The sequence below is a fragment of the Oryzias latipes genome, chromosome 7, assembly GCF_002234675.1.
Source record: "Oryzias latipes chromosome 7, ASM223467v1".
Taxonomy (NCBI): Eukaryota; Metazoa; Chordata; class Actinopteri; order Beloniformes; family Adrianichthyidae; genus Oryzias; species Oryzias latipes.
In genome coordinates, this window is record NC_019865.2 from 32,535,199 (window position 1) to 32,552,406 (window position 17,208).

Here is a 17,208-nt window from a genome sequence, read left to right on the forward strand (position 1 = left end):
TCCTTTCTACATCCCACTTCTTTTTAGCCAACCTCTTCCTCTGGACGCATTCCTGTACTTCCTCATTCCACCACCAAGTCTCTTTACCGTCTTTCCTCTTTCCAGATGACACACCTAGCACCTTCCTACCTGTTTCCCTGATAATTTCTGCTGTAGTTTCCCAGTCATCTGGAAGCTCATCCTGACCACCCAGGACCTGTCTCAACTTCTGCCTAAATTCCTCACAAGTTTCTTCATTCTGTAGCTTCCACCACTTGGTCTTCTTTTCTGTTTTCCCTCTCTTCTTCTTCCTGACCTCCAGAGTCATCTTACACACCACCATGCGGTGCTGTCTGGCTACACTCTCTCCTACCACCACTTTGCAGTCAATAACCTCTCTCAAATGACCTCGTCTACATAGGATGTAGTCCACCTGGGTACTCCTACCTCCACTTCTGTATGTCACTCTATGTTCCTCTCTCTTCTGGAAGTAAGTGTTGACTACAGCCATTTCCATCCTCTTCGCAAAGTCCACCACCATCTGTCCCTCCAGATTCCTTTCCTTCACACCAAACCTGCCCATCACCTCCTCATCACCTCTATTGCCCTCACCAACATGCCCATTAAAGTCTGCTCCAATAACAACTCTCTCTCCTCTGGGGGAACTCTCTATGACCTCATCCAACTCACTCCAGAATCTCTCCTTCACTTCTAACTCACAGCCAACCTGTGGCGCATACCCACTGACTACATTCACCATCACCCCTTCAATTTCTAACTTTAGGCTCATAATCCTGTCTGAGACTCTTTTCACCTCTACAACACTGTTTACAAACTCCCCCTTCAGAATCACACCTACCCCGTTTCTCTTCCTATCAACACCATGATAGAACAGTTTGTATCCTCCTCCAATACTACGTGCCTTGCTGCCCTTCCACCTTGTCTCCTGCACACACAGTACATCTACCTTCCTTCTCTCCATCCTGTCTGCCAGCTCTCTGCCTTTCCCTGTCATTGTGCCAACGTTAAGAGTCCCTATTCTCAAACCTATGTTCCTGCCTTTTCCCTTCTCTCTCTGGCCACGGGCCCTTCTGCCTCCCCTCTTTCTTCGACCAACAGTAGTCAAATTTCCACCGACACCCTGTAGGTTAACAGCATCGGTGGCGGTCGTTGTTAACCCGGGCCTCGACCGATCCGGTATGTCTAAAGTGTTGTGGATGATTCGCATGGTTATTTTGGCAATTTTTACGCCGGATGCCCTTCCTGACGCAACCCTCTCTATTTATCCGGGCTTGGGACCGGCACAGAGGCAACTGGCTTGCGACCCCTGTGGCTAGATTTGACCCCTGTGGCTAGATTTCTGACACTACATTTATCTGTTTAACGTAATATTTTCTGATTAGATTCGCCTTTCTTTAAACTCCGTCATTCAGTTTCACAATCCTCTGTGTTAAAATCTTGCCAGTCACAACAAAAACCTGTGTTTGGAGGATAAGATGCAAAAGAGAATTTAGCGGTGAATCCCAATCTAGAACCAGAGTCACACTGGATCCAGATGTCAGGAACTGGAGGTGTAGCCACCAAAATGCAGGAAACTGGGCTTGGAGGCAGAAACAAACATTTAATCAATAAACAGGAGAAAAAGCAGATGATCTGACAATGAAGAACTGAAAACCAGACACTTCTACTACCTGAAGACAATGAACAGAAATGAAGACAGATGTGGATGATTGACATGAAACTGGGGGGTATTCCAGGAAGCATGTTTAAACTAGCCTGAGTCCTGAACTCTGGCTGAAATCCGCCTGAACTTGCTTACTCTGGGTATGTTGGTTCCAAAAGACCAGATATGAGTTGGCGTAATTACACTCCACTTGGTAACCCTGGGTTAATGCACGTGCACAGCAAGTACATAAAGACATTCTCAATGGATCGCCGATTTCCAGAGTCACCATGGAAACGTGTGGTGAAAAAAAAGAAAGCGCTATACTTCAGTGAGACGGAGTCTGAGATTTTAATGACGGCGTATGAAGATTATACGTTTATCAAAAAAGTAATATGGCTGCATCATCAAAAGAAAGAGTTTCTGCTTGTAGTAGAACAGGCAAAGTAAACGCAAGAGTTCCTGATCTCATTTCTATTTTCCTTGTGACGCATATAGATAGATAGATAGATAGATAGATAGATAGATAGATAGATAGATAGATAGATAGATAGATAGATAGATAGATAGATAGATAGATAGATAGATAGATAGATAGATAGATAGATAGATAGATCTTATCCAATTTCGCCAACTTAAATGAATTACTTCCATTGACAAGTAATTGAGTTAAATTTATTCAACCTAATTTCTTACTTCTATAAAACTTAATTAGTGTTTATACAACTCAAATTTACATACACTGACCAAAAATGTCAATCCAACACTTTTGTTATTGCTCCCATTTTTTATGGTATGAACCATAAACCACCATTTGCCTCATGAAGTGCGACACATCTCCTTCGCATAGAGTTGATCAGGTTGTCTATTGTGGCCTGTGAAATGTTGGTCCACTCTTCTTCAATGGCTGTGCGAAGTTGCTGGATATTGGCAGGAACTGGAACACGCTGTCGAATACGCCGATCCAGAGCATCCCAAACATGCTCAATGGGTGACATGTCTGGTGAGTATGCTGACCATGCAAGAACTGGGATGTTTTCAGCTTCCAAGAATTATGTACAGATCCTTGCAACATGGGGCCGTGCATTAACAAGCTGCAACATGAGCTGATGTTGTTGGATGTACAGGATCTCGTCACGGTATCTCTGTGCATTCCAAATGCCATCAATGAAATGCACCTGTGTTCTTCGCCCATAACATACAGCTGCCCATACCATAACCCCACCACCACCATGGGCTACTCGATCCACAACATTGACATCAGAAAACCGCTCACCCACACAACGCCACACACGCTGTCTGCCATCTGCCCTGAACAGTGTAAACCGGGATTCATCCGTGAAGAGAACACCTCTCCAACGTGCCAGACGCCATCGCATGTGAGCATTTGCCCACTCAAGTCGGTTACGACGATGAACTGGAGTGAGGTCAAGACCTCGATGAGGACGACGAGCATGCAGACGAGCATGCAGATGAGCTTCCCTGAGACGGTTTCTGACAGTTTGTGCAGAAATTCTGTGGTTATGCAAACCGATTGTTTCAGCAGCTCTCCGAGTGGCTGGTCTCAGACGATCTTGGAGGTGGACATGCTGGATGTGGAGGTCTTGGGCTGGTGTGGTTATACGTGGTCTGCGGTTGTGAGGCCGGTTGGATGTGCTGCCAAATTCTCGGAAACGCCTTTGGAGACGGCTTATGGTGGAGAAATGGACATTCAATTCCCTAGCAACAGCTCTGGTGGACATTCCTGCTATCAGCATGCCAATTGCACGCTCCCTCAAAACTTGCAACATCTGTGGCATTGTGCTGTGTGATACAACTGAAGATTTCAGAGTGGCCTTTTCTTGTGGCCAGTCTAAGGCACACCTGTGCAATAATCATGCTGTCTAATCAGCATCTTGATATGGCACACCTGCGAGGTGGGATGGCTTGTCTTGGCAAAGGAGAAGTGCTCACTATCACAGATTTAGACAGATTTGTGAACAATACTTCAGAGAACTGGTTATTTTGTGTATGTGGAAAATGTTTCACATCTTTGAGTTCAAACCATAAAAAATGGGAGCAATAACAAAAGTGTTGCGTTTATATTTTTGATCAGTGTATTTACTTAACTAAATGTCATATTACTCAAATTCAATTAATCTTTTTTCCATCCTAATTTAATATAATTCTTGATCTCTCATATGTCTAAGTTTGAGCTGGCAGATATCCTCATTTTTTTAACAATAAAAAGAAAGAAACAATTCACATGGAAAGCTTACATTCATTTACCAATTTTCCAACATTTTCACTATAGCAGTAGGGGTGTTATATAAACTCATCATTCTCTCCTTCCCTCTCATGGTGCAGAGACTTAAGCAAATTAGGACAAAATAAACACATTTGGTCAAAAACCAACACTTTAACCCAAATCCGTCCAGACAGGCAAAGGGAATGCTATCCCACAATACCTTGCGGTGCCGATCTAACAGCAGCACCAAAGTTACACCTACTTAATTGAATTAATTTGAATGAAAGGAAAATAAATGTCTGAAAACTATGTGTTATTTTTAAACTGACTTAACTAAAAAAATGATTTATCTTAACTGAAGCAATTAATTAAGTTAGATTAATGTAAAAAGTTTCTCTTTCCAACATCCATATGTGGTCTTATCACCCTCTCATGGTGGAGCTTCTTCATCCACTAAATCATCTTGAAATGGACACGCCATGCTGCTTCACCTCTCTGAAAACAAACTAACCTTCAACTAAACCTGCTCCAGACCAGGTTATGTTCAGAGCATGAGTTACTATGGCAACTTGATATACCCTGAAACATACCTCCATTTCTGGAACAGAAAGCTGAGGTTATCAACTTCCTTAGCCTCAAACTTACCGTGGGAGCTAGCATAACCTGCTTTCTGGAATACCTCCCTGGAGTGACTGACAGGACAGAATTTTTGTGTTGCGAGGTTGGTGCAGGATCCAAATGCAGAGACGGGAGGCAGGGTGTTCCAAAAAACAAGGGATTTTTAATTTAACAAAAGGGGCTGCCAAGCAGGAAGACTAGGAAAAACCAACTGACATGTTACACAGAGGACCAGAATAGCAGACAGTATGGACCAGCACAGAGGAAGGTAGTGACAAGACTTGTATACAAACAGGACTGACAAGACACAGGTGAGATCAATCAGGGGAGATCGGGACCAGGGAAGTAAAAATCAAACTAAAACAGGCAGAAAGAAACTTTCAAAATAAGACAGGAAGTTAAATGAACACTAACAAAACCCAAACCACAACAGCACCCCCCTGTCAAGGAACCGCACCACGGGTCCAAAAGGCCAGTCCAGGAAGGGAGGAGGGACCCCGGAGGACGACTTTTGACGGGCAACAGAGTCCATTGAGGCCGGGCTCACTGGCGAGGCAGACAAGATGAGTCTGGAGGATGGCCAGGAGGCCGCGCAGTCCGGCGAGGCGGGTCCGGAGGACAGCTGGCAAGCTAGGCTGGCGGGAGAGGCCATCCTAGCTGTATTTATTTATAAATAAATCAATAAAAAAATTAATCTCAAAAATTATCCTTGGGAAACCACCTTTGTTATGGAGGAAAAAACGCTTTTACCTAATCAATGGAGTCATAGTTAATGTATCAATCTCCCAACTTTAGACTTTTCGTCCCATCAGAAGGGATTTTACAACAACGAGGAATGGTCCAGGATAGTCTAGGTCACTTGGCTTCTAGAGTGGTTGAGTCACCTCTTTAACCCAGCCTTTGGGGCGTTTGTGACCAACTAAGAAGCTTCTTCACCTACCCAGCATTACAACTTTCTTTTGATTTTTGGTCACAAACGCCTAATTAACCAGCTCTTGCAGACTGTTTGTGTTCTCATGCAATCTTGTGTTCTTTATTATTGTGGAATCAGTGTAGCTAAATTCCTGCATCTGCAACAGTGCAAACATGTGCATGCAACATTTGAAAATAAAGCGTCTAGAACAGTAGAATAAAAAAAATGGTCATTTGAATGATTCCAAGAGAGAATATTGGTGTGTGAGCTGGTCTGTTTTTGGGGTTTTGCATTTGCTGTGCAAAAGGAGTTCAGCTCTGCCATCAGAATCACATCTGCCTGCTGTGAATGAGGGTCTATGCCAGGGGTCGGCAACCCAAAATGTTGAAAGAGCCAAATTGGACGAAAAAAACAAACATGTCTGGACCCGCAAAATATTAAAAGCCCTATTTAAGCCTTATAATGAAGGCAACACATGGAATGTGTATCTATATTAGCCTGCTATCTAAATGACTAATTTGCTTCAAACACATAATGAGCATTAACGATTAAATGTTTATTTGCCCTGCATTGCATTCTGCGGAGAACGACGTCATGTGACTGCTCTGTTGTGCAGTTTAACTTCATTACAATATTGTGACGACCCAGCCGGGCCGTCGCCTTAGCGGGGAAGATAAAGCCAAACTGCTAGCATAGTGACTGCATTAGAGAACTGTCCGTGCCCCATTACCAAACGACACCGGACAGACTCAAGCAGAAACAAGCAGGAAATGCACTGTAAATTATTTTCAGCATCAAGCCCGTTTTATTCAAACATGCATAATCAGCCAAAACAGCATGGACCTGACTTCAATTCACAAGACTCTCACTCAAGGTTTTACCCCAAAACTTCCCAATTCCCATGAGCCTTAAGGGCTGAAGGCGGGGCTACCCCCAGGTCGCTGCAATATCAATGAATTATGTTTCATTGCTTTGATAAAATTAAAGAAATGTAATAAAGAAATCCGATTTTTGATGTCACTTTTATTTTGAGGATTCGAACAAAAGAATGCTCCCCTGGCATATCTGAAGTTTAATTTGTAAACTTGTGTTTTGTATTGTACTTTCATTTTGTACAATAACGTTTTAAAAAAAGTAATATTTTAGTGGTGGTCATGTGCATTTTAGGTCTGTTAGCAACAGGGGATTCTGGGAAGCGGTCTCCTGATCTAATTAGGGCTCAGCATGAGCGTTTCTGTTTGCCCACATTTCTTTTCATGTGGCAGTTTTGTTGTTCCACCTTAGTTCATTCTTCCTCTTATGTTGCACCATAAGTGTGGGAGGGGGAGTGGTTGATGACCACTGTGCAATGTTCAATGTGGTGCGTGTTTTAAGTAAAGGGACTTGCAATGCCAGAAAGGAGACTATGATCTTAGCAAAGCTCTCTGCCTGCTCCTCTCTGAAACTATTCAGAGACGTGCTTTGTATGAGACACGGACATTTCTCCAGCACAGCCAATTGATTGACTGCTTAACTCCCAGACAGCTTGGCTACCGTTTTGCTCTCTGCAAGTGACGTACCTGCTTGGCGTTACAAAGTTTTTCTACACATTCTTACAGCATTGGTAAACGTTAAGAATGCTTGTGTCTTTTTTTTCCTCCTACAGAAACCATATTAAAACAAAAAATATATTTCTCTCCCCCATCTTTTTACATTTTCAAACATTTTTGAAAATGCTCCAGAGAGCCACTAGGACAGCACTAAAGAGGCTCCTGAGCCGCGGGTTGCCGACCCCCGGTCTATGCTGTCAATAAGAATGTGTGTGGTGTCTGTGTGGATGTTTGTTTGTGTGTTTGTGCACAATCGACAAAAAAAAAAAAACTAGCCTTGTACTGAGTGTGTGAGTAGGTGCTAAATGAGTGTTTTGTGCGTAAAATAAAACCAGTTAGGCTAAGTGATGAGTTGCTGACGATTCCTCAAAGAGAGGCTTCCCTTTGATAGAATTAATAATGAAAAACCTAAAACAACTTTTTGCTGGGGGGGACTCGTTTTGTGTTTCGCACAAATAAGGTGTTGTAATTAGTCTCACCATCAAAGGGGGCTTAGAAATATGAACTTTGGGTTTCCAAAAAAGACTTTTATGACAAAAACAACGTTCAACACAAGAGACCATCAGCTGCTGCCTGCTCTGCTGCTGCACGAGACATTTCTGCATGTCTAGTGCGGTTTGATTCGACCTGTGGTTGATGATGCTCAACTTTAGTGAGGACATGACTTCTTGCAAGTGCAGAGGTTGACCTCTGATCCTGAATCTTCTTTACAAGGACGTCTACTCTATCCGTATGTGCCCTCCAACCTCCCAAGATGTTCATGCTGTTTCTGCTCACCCACCAGCCTCCAGGTCTCCTTTACATTTCTGACCTGTCTACTGTTTCGGAAAACAGCCTTGGGCTGGGTATGCAGTACTGGACTTCTATGTCCAGGATTCTTGAATCTGTCACTCTCATTTGGAGAGAAGTGGGCGTTACCTCAATGTCTGTTGTTTCAAGAGAAGAAAACCTTCTTATGAAGAGCTGCTGCAGAACCACCGCCTGCTCTGTGGCTGCACGAAGCCTCATGTCTGACTTTAGATAATCCTAAGTCACAAAGGTGCATGCAAACTGTTCCAACTCTTTCAGATCTTTGTGTCCACCCTCTTGTGTGATGAACTGAAGTCAGCTTTTGTGTTGTTGTTTATGAACTTGAACACAGCGTGTCTTGATTAGCTTGAGGCAGACCAGTTTCATTGGGAAGATTGTTCGTTTCCAGAATCGATCAGAGCAGAGCAGCTTTCATTCTTCTGCCTGTCGTCTAGAGTCTGTCCTCGGGCTTTTCCATTACGGGTTCACAGAGGTTGACCCTTTCATCATGTTCTCAGAAATTTACATGAGATAACAATGTAGGTGGATTTCATAAGATCCCACTTCCAAACGGCAGGACACCTGCTGTATGTCTGCCAGCCAATAATTCAATTTGAAACGGCTTTATTGCATTTGCAATGTAATTCATAAGAGGTTCCTCTCTGCTTCGCCTTCACAAATTGAAGGAGAATAAAACTGCAGTTGACTGCAGTGGGGATATGGCACGCAGTCCCGTCCAGCATGACTGACAAAAAGCCGGACTGACAGTTGGAGACGCCTCCATCTCTCAGACTGCAGCAGTCTGTTAGCACGCTCCTGAAATAAAGCGTCTCTGAATACATTTCTATAAATCCAGTTTGCTGCTGGACTGTCAGGTCACACAGCGCTGCTTCATGTGCGACCCCAGCCCATCAGCACATGCCCCCCTCATTCTGACGCTCCTCCAGTTTGCTGGAGAGGAAGATTTAGGCTTGGTGTTGTGGCGGGGTTCTTGGACTCCCTGTTTGATGTAGCAGGGAGAGGATAAAGCAGAGTGGCTTTCAGTGGCGGGGATCAGAGCTGCTTTGCTGCTGCAGCTCCGTCTCTTTGATCCCTATCCCCAGGCCTGCCCGCCTGCCTCGCTCACTCAGGCCTGCGCTCCTGATTCCTGACAACTGTCGGCCTGAGATAAGGAGGTGGAGAAGGGGATTGGGGGGAGGGGGTCTCCTCAACCCCCCCCCCAACCTCCATATGATGCCACACTGCTGCTCTCCTTTGGTTCATAATTAAGATTTTGAAATCAGGGTGAAAATGTGACATGTTGTGTTCAACAACCATGAGGAGGTGCAGAAACAGAAGCCACCCCCTCACTTTTTGAGGGGGGGGGGGGGGGGGGGCTTGACTGTTTTACTGAACTGCTCTTAAATTTTACAACATTAAGCCCTCTGACTGGGGGTGGGGGGGGGTGGGGGGGCATCAGAGTGTCAGAATGAATGCAGAGATGTGCCTCTGTCCCTGGATAAAAAGAAGCCCTGAATGGCGGGGTGGGGGGTGGCAGTTTATCAGAAAACTCTTGATGAAGCCTCATGTAAAATACATCATTATAATAATCATAAATGAACTTTTAATAGATCAAATGTTGTCTCAAAAGTCTGTGTGGATCCAGAGAGATGCTGAGGACGTCCTCAGGGACGGTCCCACAAAACGCCTCAGACCCCCCCAGTGGAGAGAAAGAGCTCACAGCACGCAGCAAGGGGTCAGCTTTTGAAGGTGGTTGGGGGAAAGTGAAGACGTTACTCCTCTGACAGTTTTGAAACGGACACCATTCTGCTTTATATTAGAAATGAGGCACAGGACTCTTAACTTCCATTTAGTTTTCTGATATATGTACGCTTTATGATTTGTTCAAAAGATTTTTAAGAGTCACTCCAATGAAAATCATGTTTTGGGTGTTTTTAACATGTTCTAGAAGCATTTTTCTCATGAAACTGCTTGTCTGAGTATTTCTTTTTTTAAAATTGTTGTGCATCAGAAGCAGAAAAAATGCTGCTGGAAAAAGCTTGTAGTTACGACGTAGAAACTGCGATGGGCGGGCCAAAGTCTCACTGCTCCACTCCGTTATGATGCATCCACTTGTAGACGACTAGATTCATGTACGTCTCTGTTTTCTTCTGCACGGCTGGATAGCTCCAACATTGTTCACTTGAGGTTGTGAGGGGCTGTAAGCTAGTGGGAGACAGTGTAGACAAGGTTATCATGGAAAATAAACAGCCTTGCTTCCACACCACAACAGTCCCGCCCACGGACGCTCAGCGTCTCTGGGGGTGAATGGGGAGTGGGCTGGCCCGAACTCCGAGCTTCTGCGTGATGATTGGAGGGTCTGTGTCGAAAGACTGCATCTCCTTTTGACTGACAGAGATTCTGTACTATAAGGAATCACTGAAGCTATTCTCAGTCCCATCGCGGATTTCTCAAGTTCAGTTGAAATAAAAACTGCTGCAACCTATTTCTTTGATATTTGCTTGGCAAAATTGCTTGATTTTCATTATAAATTTTACACAATTATACACAACATTCCTTTTTTCAGTTTTACAGAGTTTAATTTTTTTTTAAATCTTTCATTCTTCACTTTGATTCAGGAAGACTGAGGTCAGAACTTCAAGTCCTGTATTCAGATCAGGACCTGCAGGGTAACAGGGGAAAGCTGTGTGATAACTTGGTGTTCCGTAAAGACATGGAGTTGGACAGTGCAATGCCTCAGCTTTACAAACTGTTCCCATTAGTGGCAACAATTGGAGCTATATCTGCAGGTGTAGAAAGAAGCTTCCCCTGTTTAGAGCGACTCAAGTTCTACACCCGAGACACAATGGGCCAAGGCCGTTTAAGCAGCCTAGCTCTGCTGGCCATTGAGAGGACACTGGTCAAGTCACTTGAAAAGACTCCTAGTTGGTAAAACAGGGTCACAGACCATTTTCTTGAAAAGGGACGTAGGGCAGAATTTACTTTTAAATAAATAGACAATTTTATGATGTAGGCCGAAAATGAGCTTCCCCTCTCTGACAGACCAGTAGCCGCCACTGATCCACAGGTGTGTTACTAATTAACTCCAATGCTGTCAATAAATGTATCAGGAACTTCCAAAGAGATTCAATTCTATTCAATTTTATTCAATTCTATTCAAAGCCCAAAATCACAACGACAGTCGTCTCGATGGGCTTTGTGCAGATAAATGTAGGGTAAAACATAAAATCAAAAGGATCATGAACACACAATTCAATAGAAAGATTCTAATCTAAACTGACTAAACTAAACAGGCAGAACTTTTTCTTTTAACCCTTGTGCTATCTTAGATGACATGACCTTTCTATGTGGAGTTTGTATGTTCTCTCATACATGTGCAGGTTTTCTCAGAGCACTCAGCCTTCCGTGTGTGTGTGTGTGCATGTGTGTGGGACTGATTGTGTGGCTCTGTGACAGACTGGCGACCTGTCCAAGGTGTAGAGCAGCCGGGACAGGCTCCAGCAACCCTACGGACCCCACAAGGGATACAGAGGGTTAAGAAAACGGAAGGATGGATGGAAGGATGGATGGATGGATGGATGGATGGATGGATGGATGGATGGATGGATGGATGGATGGATGGATGGAGAGATGGATGGATGGATGGATGGATGGATGGATGGATGGATGGATGGATGGATGGAGAGATGGATGGATGGATGGATGGATGGATGGATGGATGGACGGATGGAGAGATGGATGGATGGAAGGATGGATGGATGGATGGATAGAAGGATGGATGGATGGATGGATGGATGGATGGAAGGATGGATGGAAGGATGGATGGAGAGATGGATGGATGGATGGATGGATGGATGGATGGACGGATGGAGAGATGGATGGATGGAAGGATGGATGGATGGATGGATAGAAGGATGGATGGATGGATGGATGGATGGAAGGATGGATGGAAGGATGGATGGAGAGATGGATGGATGGAAGGATGGATGGATGGATGGATGGATGGATGGATGGATGGATGGATGGATGGATGGATGGATGGATGGATGGATGGAAGGATGGATGGAAGGATGGATGGAGAGATGGATGGATGGAAGGATGGATGGATGGATGGATGGATAGAAGGATGGATGGATGGATAGAAGGATGGATGGAAGGATGGATGGAGAGATGGATGGATGGAAGGATGGATGGATGGATAGAAGGATGGATGGAAGGATGGATGGATGGATGGATGGATGGATGGATGGATGGATGGATGGAAGGATGGATGGAAGGATGGATGGAGAGATGGATGGATGGAAGGATGGATGGATGGATGGATGGATGGATAGAAGGATGGATGGATAGAAGGATGGATGGATGGATGGATGGATAGAAGGATGGATGGATGGATAGAAGGATGGATGGAAGGATGGATGGAGAGATGGATGGATGGAAGGATGGATGGATGGATGGCATCAGAAATGTGTTGTAATATAACATGATGGTCATAATGGAGGACTGGAGTCCCTGCTGCAGCGATGATAGGATTCTTCTCAGCTGGTGGGCAACAGCTGGCAGCAGCTGCTTCATCTCTTCCATGTGTTTGCAGGTCATGAGCCTTCTGACCCCCAACGCAGTCTCCTCTCAACTTCAGCAGGACTTCTCCTCCTCGCCGCTCCACGGTGCGCTGGACTCCTCCTCGTCCAGCAGTACCTCAGCCGACGCCGCTGTCAGGACGGGAGACACCCAGCCCTATTGCCCCCCCACGTACAGCAGCAGCAGCTACAGCATGGACCCTGCTGTGGCCAGCTACCAGTACAGCCAGAGTGAGTCCCAGCTGCCTGAAAACACACCAATGTTCAGCTTCTCAGTGTGCTCAGAGCCCAAACTGTTCAGATGAGATCCGTTTCCCAGTTTAAAAGACAATGACAGTAAGTGTGTGTTGTGTGTTTTTGTGTGTGTGTGTATGGGGGGCTTATGCTCCTCTAACAATCCCCACAGACATCACAGAGATGTATGCTACCTGTGGTATATCAGCCTCATCCAGACTGGTGAGTGTGGGGCACACTCAGATCTCCAAACAGGTAGTGATGAACCTGGGCGTAACCCCCCACCCCCACAGCCTTTACCAGAGGGTAGTCTACTCTTCAAGTTTGAGGACCACAGATGGGTTTTACTCTGGAAATCAGCTGCTGACAGGAAAATGCTTCTTTTGAGGCTCATGTCTGTCATATAATGCACCACAAATGCAGCACGAGTCCAGCTCAGGCTGATGAAGAGGAAGAGTCATCCTCTCCAACTCCAACAGGTGAAGAGGGAGTCGTGCGGGTTTGGTGAGCTTCTGCAGCTCAGTCAGACACAGATGCACACCTTGTTTTTCTATCCGCCCTCAGTCAGGTCAGTCAGGCCGTTCCTCACTTGTTCTGGTTACCTGCGGATCTCCTGTCGCTCAGTGCTGTGCTCGCAGTGCATCTGACGGGGGTGCTCACGGGCGCTGGTTATAGCCCCCCCCGGCCCCTGCCCCCAATGCACTTGCTGAGCTGCAGATAACAGCTGACAGTGTGACTGACATTGGTGTCATGAACAGTGTGTGCACGGAGAGCAGCGATCATGTCTGGGCTGAAAAATAAATAAGAGCATCTTTGGGTGGGCAGGTCTGTCTGCCAAGATGCCAGTTACCCCGACAGCTGGGGGAGGGGGGTGTGCATGCGTGTGCATGTGAGCAGAGCTTAGTGTGGCCCTTTGAAGGAAGCTGTTTTTCCTGTCAGCCAGGTTTAACCTTAAATCCGCAGTAAGCAGTCAAAGTGAAAGACGTCTGCCTCTGAGATAGAGCCTGATTACACATGCCAGCCCACGTGCACAAACACGAGCGCACTTACACATGCCACTTCTTCTAAAGGTAGATCCTTTCATCTGTCAGCAGCCTCTGCTTCACAACAACAGAGGAGTCAAGTGTTGGAAGTGAGGAGCTAATTCTGTCTGCAGGAGGAGTTCAGCTCCGCCGTCAGAATCACAAACAGACGTCTGCTTTGCAGCAGGAAAAACAGGACCTTTCCTCTCTGAAAAGACGGACAAAGGTGCATGCAGGGCATCCGAATCCATGCTGGGTCACAGATGGACACAAAGACAGCAGCTCAGTTCAGATTTCACAGAATAAACATTTCATCAGACAGTTGCACCGTTTAGGCCACAGACCGCCCCACGCTTAAATGCACAAAGTCAAACTACATTATTGTGCCCGCACTTCCGTTCATTTACAGAGTCAGTGACAGAAACCAGATCTTAATGTGTGCCGCCCACTGTAATCCAGTTCACTCCAGTTTTGTCCAACTCTCTGTCCAAATTAAATAAACAATAAAACTATTGACTTTTAAAGAGGTGTGAAGAAACAACAGAGAAACTACTAGAAACAACTAGAAAATTTAACAGTGATGTGTGGTTATGACAGCATTATGTCTCTCTGCATGTCATTCCTATTTTTTACTCCTCTTTTCTAAGATTTTGTTCATCATTTTTATTAATGATCCTTGTTAGTTTTTGTTGTCCTTCTGTAATTCACCCTGACTTGAGAGCTGCCAAAGAAAAATTCCATATACTTGATTGGATGAATGGATAGATGGATGGATGGATGGATGGATGGATGGATGGATGGATGGATGGATGGATGGATGGGTGGATGGATGGTTGGATGGATGGATGGATGGATGGATGGATGGATGGATGGATGGATGGATGGATGGGTGGATGGGTGGATGGATGGATGGATGGATGGATGGATGGATGGATGGATGGATGGATGGATAGATGGATGGATGGATGGATGGGTGGATGGATGGTTGGATGGATGGATGGATGGATGGTTGGATGGATGGATGGATGGATGGATGGATGGATGGATGGATGGATGGATGGATGGATGGATGGATGGATGGATGGATGGATGGATGGATGGATGGATGGATGGATGGATGGGTGGATGGATGGATGGATGGATGGATGGATGGATGGAGGGATGGATGGGTGGTGAAAGAACCAGGAATCCTGCAGACTGAGAGAGAGGAATTCTGTTTGAAAATACAGAATTATGAGCTTTTTGAGGAAGATGGCGGTTGAACTTTTAAAGTTTCAATATTGGTAAAAAATGCAAATCTGCATTGAATATCACACTAATTATTGTCTTTCTGTGTTCTCTCAGCTGCTGTGGATTATTTGGCCAAGAACGTGAGCCTGTCCAGCCCCCGCAGGATGAAGCTGGCAGACCCCTCAGCTGTGCTGGGACTGCTGCACATTGAACCGGGGCAGGCCTACTAAAACTGTGGGGACTCTGGCACCTTATCGGGACACCAGGACACTGCAGTGGAGCTCTTACAGAGCAGTGTGCACGCATGTGTGTGAGTGTGTCTGTGAGTGTGCACGAGTACATGTATGTGTGTGTTTGTGCAGGTTCATGGCACGTCTGGCTGCTCTGATCATAGAGGAAGCTGCGTGTGTTGTTATGGCATCTGTGGTCCTCAAACTTTCTTCTGGCTGTAGCTTTAAATCAGAGGGGGTGGGGTCAAACACATCTAGGCCCGCCCCTCCTCAGAGGACTTGAGTGATTGACAGACAGGAATCTGAGTAACTGATCCTGGTGGAGCAAACTTGGGGAAGATGTTTGCTCAAACAGGTCTAGAACAGGGCTATTGGTGTCTGTGTGGTGGGGGGTGGGGGGGGCGCTGTGGTGGGCTTGCACGCCCTGATCCAGGCTGCTTTCACTCACCTACAATCATCTCTGTCTCCGTGCCAATTTTTCCCAGTGCTCAGCGCACTGTGATGGGAGGAGCTTATGGGGATTACACAGAAGTTCTTCTTTTGAGTTTCCTATTGAAGCCGCTTTAAGAGTGACGGCCCTCCAAACAAGGTGAGGGAGCCCTGAAGACATAAGTGTGTGTGTGGATGATTGTGTCAGTGACTGAGTGTGAAGACTGCACAGATGAAATCCAGCGCCTCCCTGACGTCAACGCTGTGTGTGCATCTCCCAGCACCGACCCGCCAGGCCATCGACCTCAAGATGTCCACACCTAATGGACTTTTTCTGAACTTAGAGATGTTTACTTCACCTGAAGCTTCCTTGTCTGACAAACGTAGGTGCTGGTCATCTACAGCACTTTGGTTTGTCCCAGTGCATGGTGAAGAATCATCAGAGTGATCCTTCCGTGCAGCCCTGATGTCTCCAGGAGCCGCCTCTGACAGCACCAAACACACGAAGACGCAGCACAGCAAAGCAGCCGCCTCAGCACAGTTTAACCAATCTAGTTTGATGACTGAGCTCAGCAGCTGGATCACAGCAGCAAACCAGCCAGACTCTGGACTGAGGTCCACTTCTGTTGTGGGGGGTCAGGCCTTGGTCACAAAGCAGGTCTCTGTTTGTGTTCTGGATCTCGAGGGAGAAAACAACGTGACACGAACAGTTCCCTCAGTTTTCCTCCTTCTCTTTGGGTGTTTCAGAATGCTTTAGTGTGACACAGGGGTCTAACGGTCAGCCACTTGTTCTGTTCTAAGTCAGTTCCCGGGAAGACGCTTGAGGTTATGCAAATGTGTGTGTGCGTGATGCTACGGTTTGTGTTGTGTTAGTCTAGTGAGGAGTTTGTGCATTGAACAATAAAACACTGATGTGGTTTTTCAAATAAAACTCTTTAAAAATGTCTTTATTACTCTGAGGTAAATGATAAGGAGCTTCAGATCTAAAGGAAACACGTCAGTTCAAATAAGGTTAATCTGCATGCATTAACCATGAAAAGTCCATCCAGGGAGGCACACCTCCATCAGGCTGATCAGCCTTTATTCTGACCTGATTTGGATGAGAAAAGGGTTTTAACTTTGAAAAAGTGACAAGAGTTTCAATGTTTTAACAAACCTCTGGTAAAAAAAGGATTTGAGAGAAGACCTTTTCTAAACTAAGCTTTGTAAAATCCACTGAGCGCAGAAATTTAGGTTTGGATTTATTTAATTAAGCTTTGCAATTTTAGTGATTAATGAACACTTATCTTTATCATTCAGATTTTTCAATCAGATCCTTCATGTCTAAATTACGTTTTTGCCTCAAGCCTTTATAAAGTATCATAAAGATGCTTTTGTGTCCTTTTTAAAATCATAAGTATACATCTCATTAAGCGTTATCTTACTTTTCATGTTTTTTTCCACTTAAAGCTGCTTTAGCTGCACATTTGGATTATTCCTTGTTACATTAAAACGATTTAGACAATCTCCACTCAAAGCTACAACCATGTTAGTATTGTGAGAAACTCCATTTTTTAAACTGTAAATTGCATTTTCTTACATAGCACTTTACTATCTACCTTAAAGGCCCAAAGTGCCTTACAGTCTCAGTCCCATTAACCCATGAACACACACATTCACACACTGATGGTGGCTCTGCTGCCAAACACTGGCGCCGACCTTTAAC

General features: G+C 45.2%; 1 protein-coding gene across 2 annotated transcripts in view; it reads left to right on the forward strand.

Annotated features, from left to right (window-relative positions):
* LOC101170725 (paired box protein Pax-7-like) overlaps positions 1-16,449 on the forward strand; it is a 41,324-nt gene extending 24,875 nt beyond the window's left edge. For both annotated transcript variants that reach the window (XM_023957070.1, XM_023957071.1), the window contains exons 8-9: positions 12,373-12,589; positions 14,959-16,449. In XM_023957070.1, the coding sequence (XP_023812838.1) occupies positions 12,373-12,589; positions 14,959-15,074 (333 nt within the window). In that variant the 3' untranslated portion in view covers positions 15,075-16,449. The remainder of the gene's footprint in view (positions 1-12,372; positions 12,590-14,958) is intronic.
* The last annotated feature ends 759 nt before the right edge of the window (positions 16,450-17,208 follow it).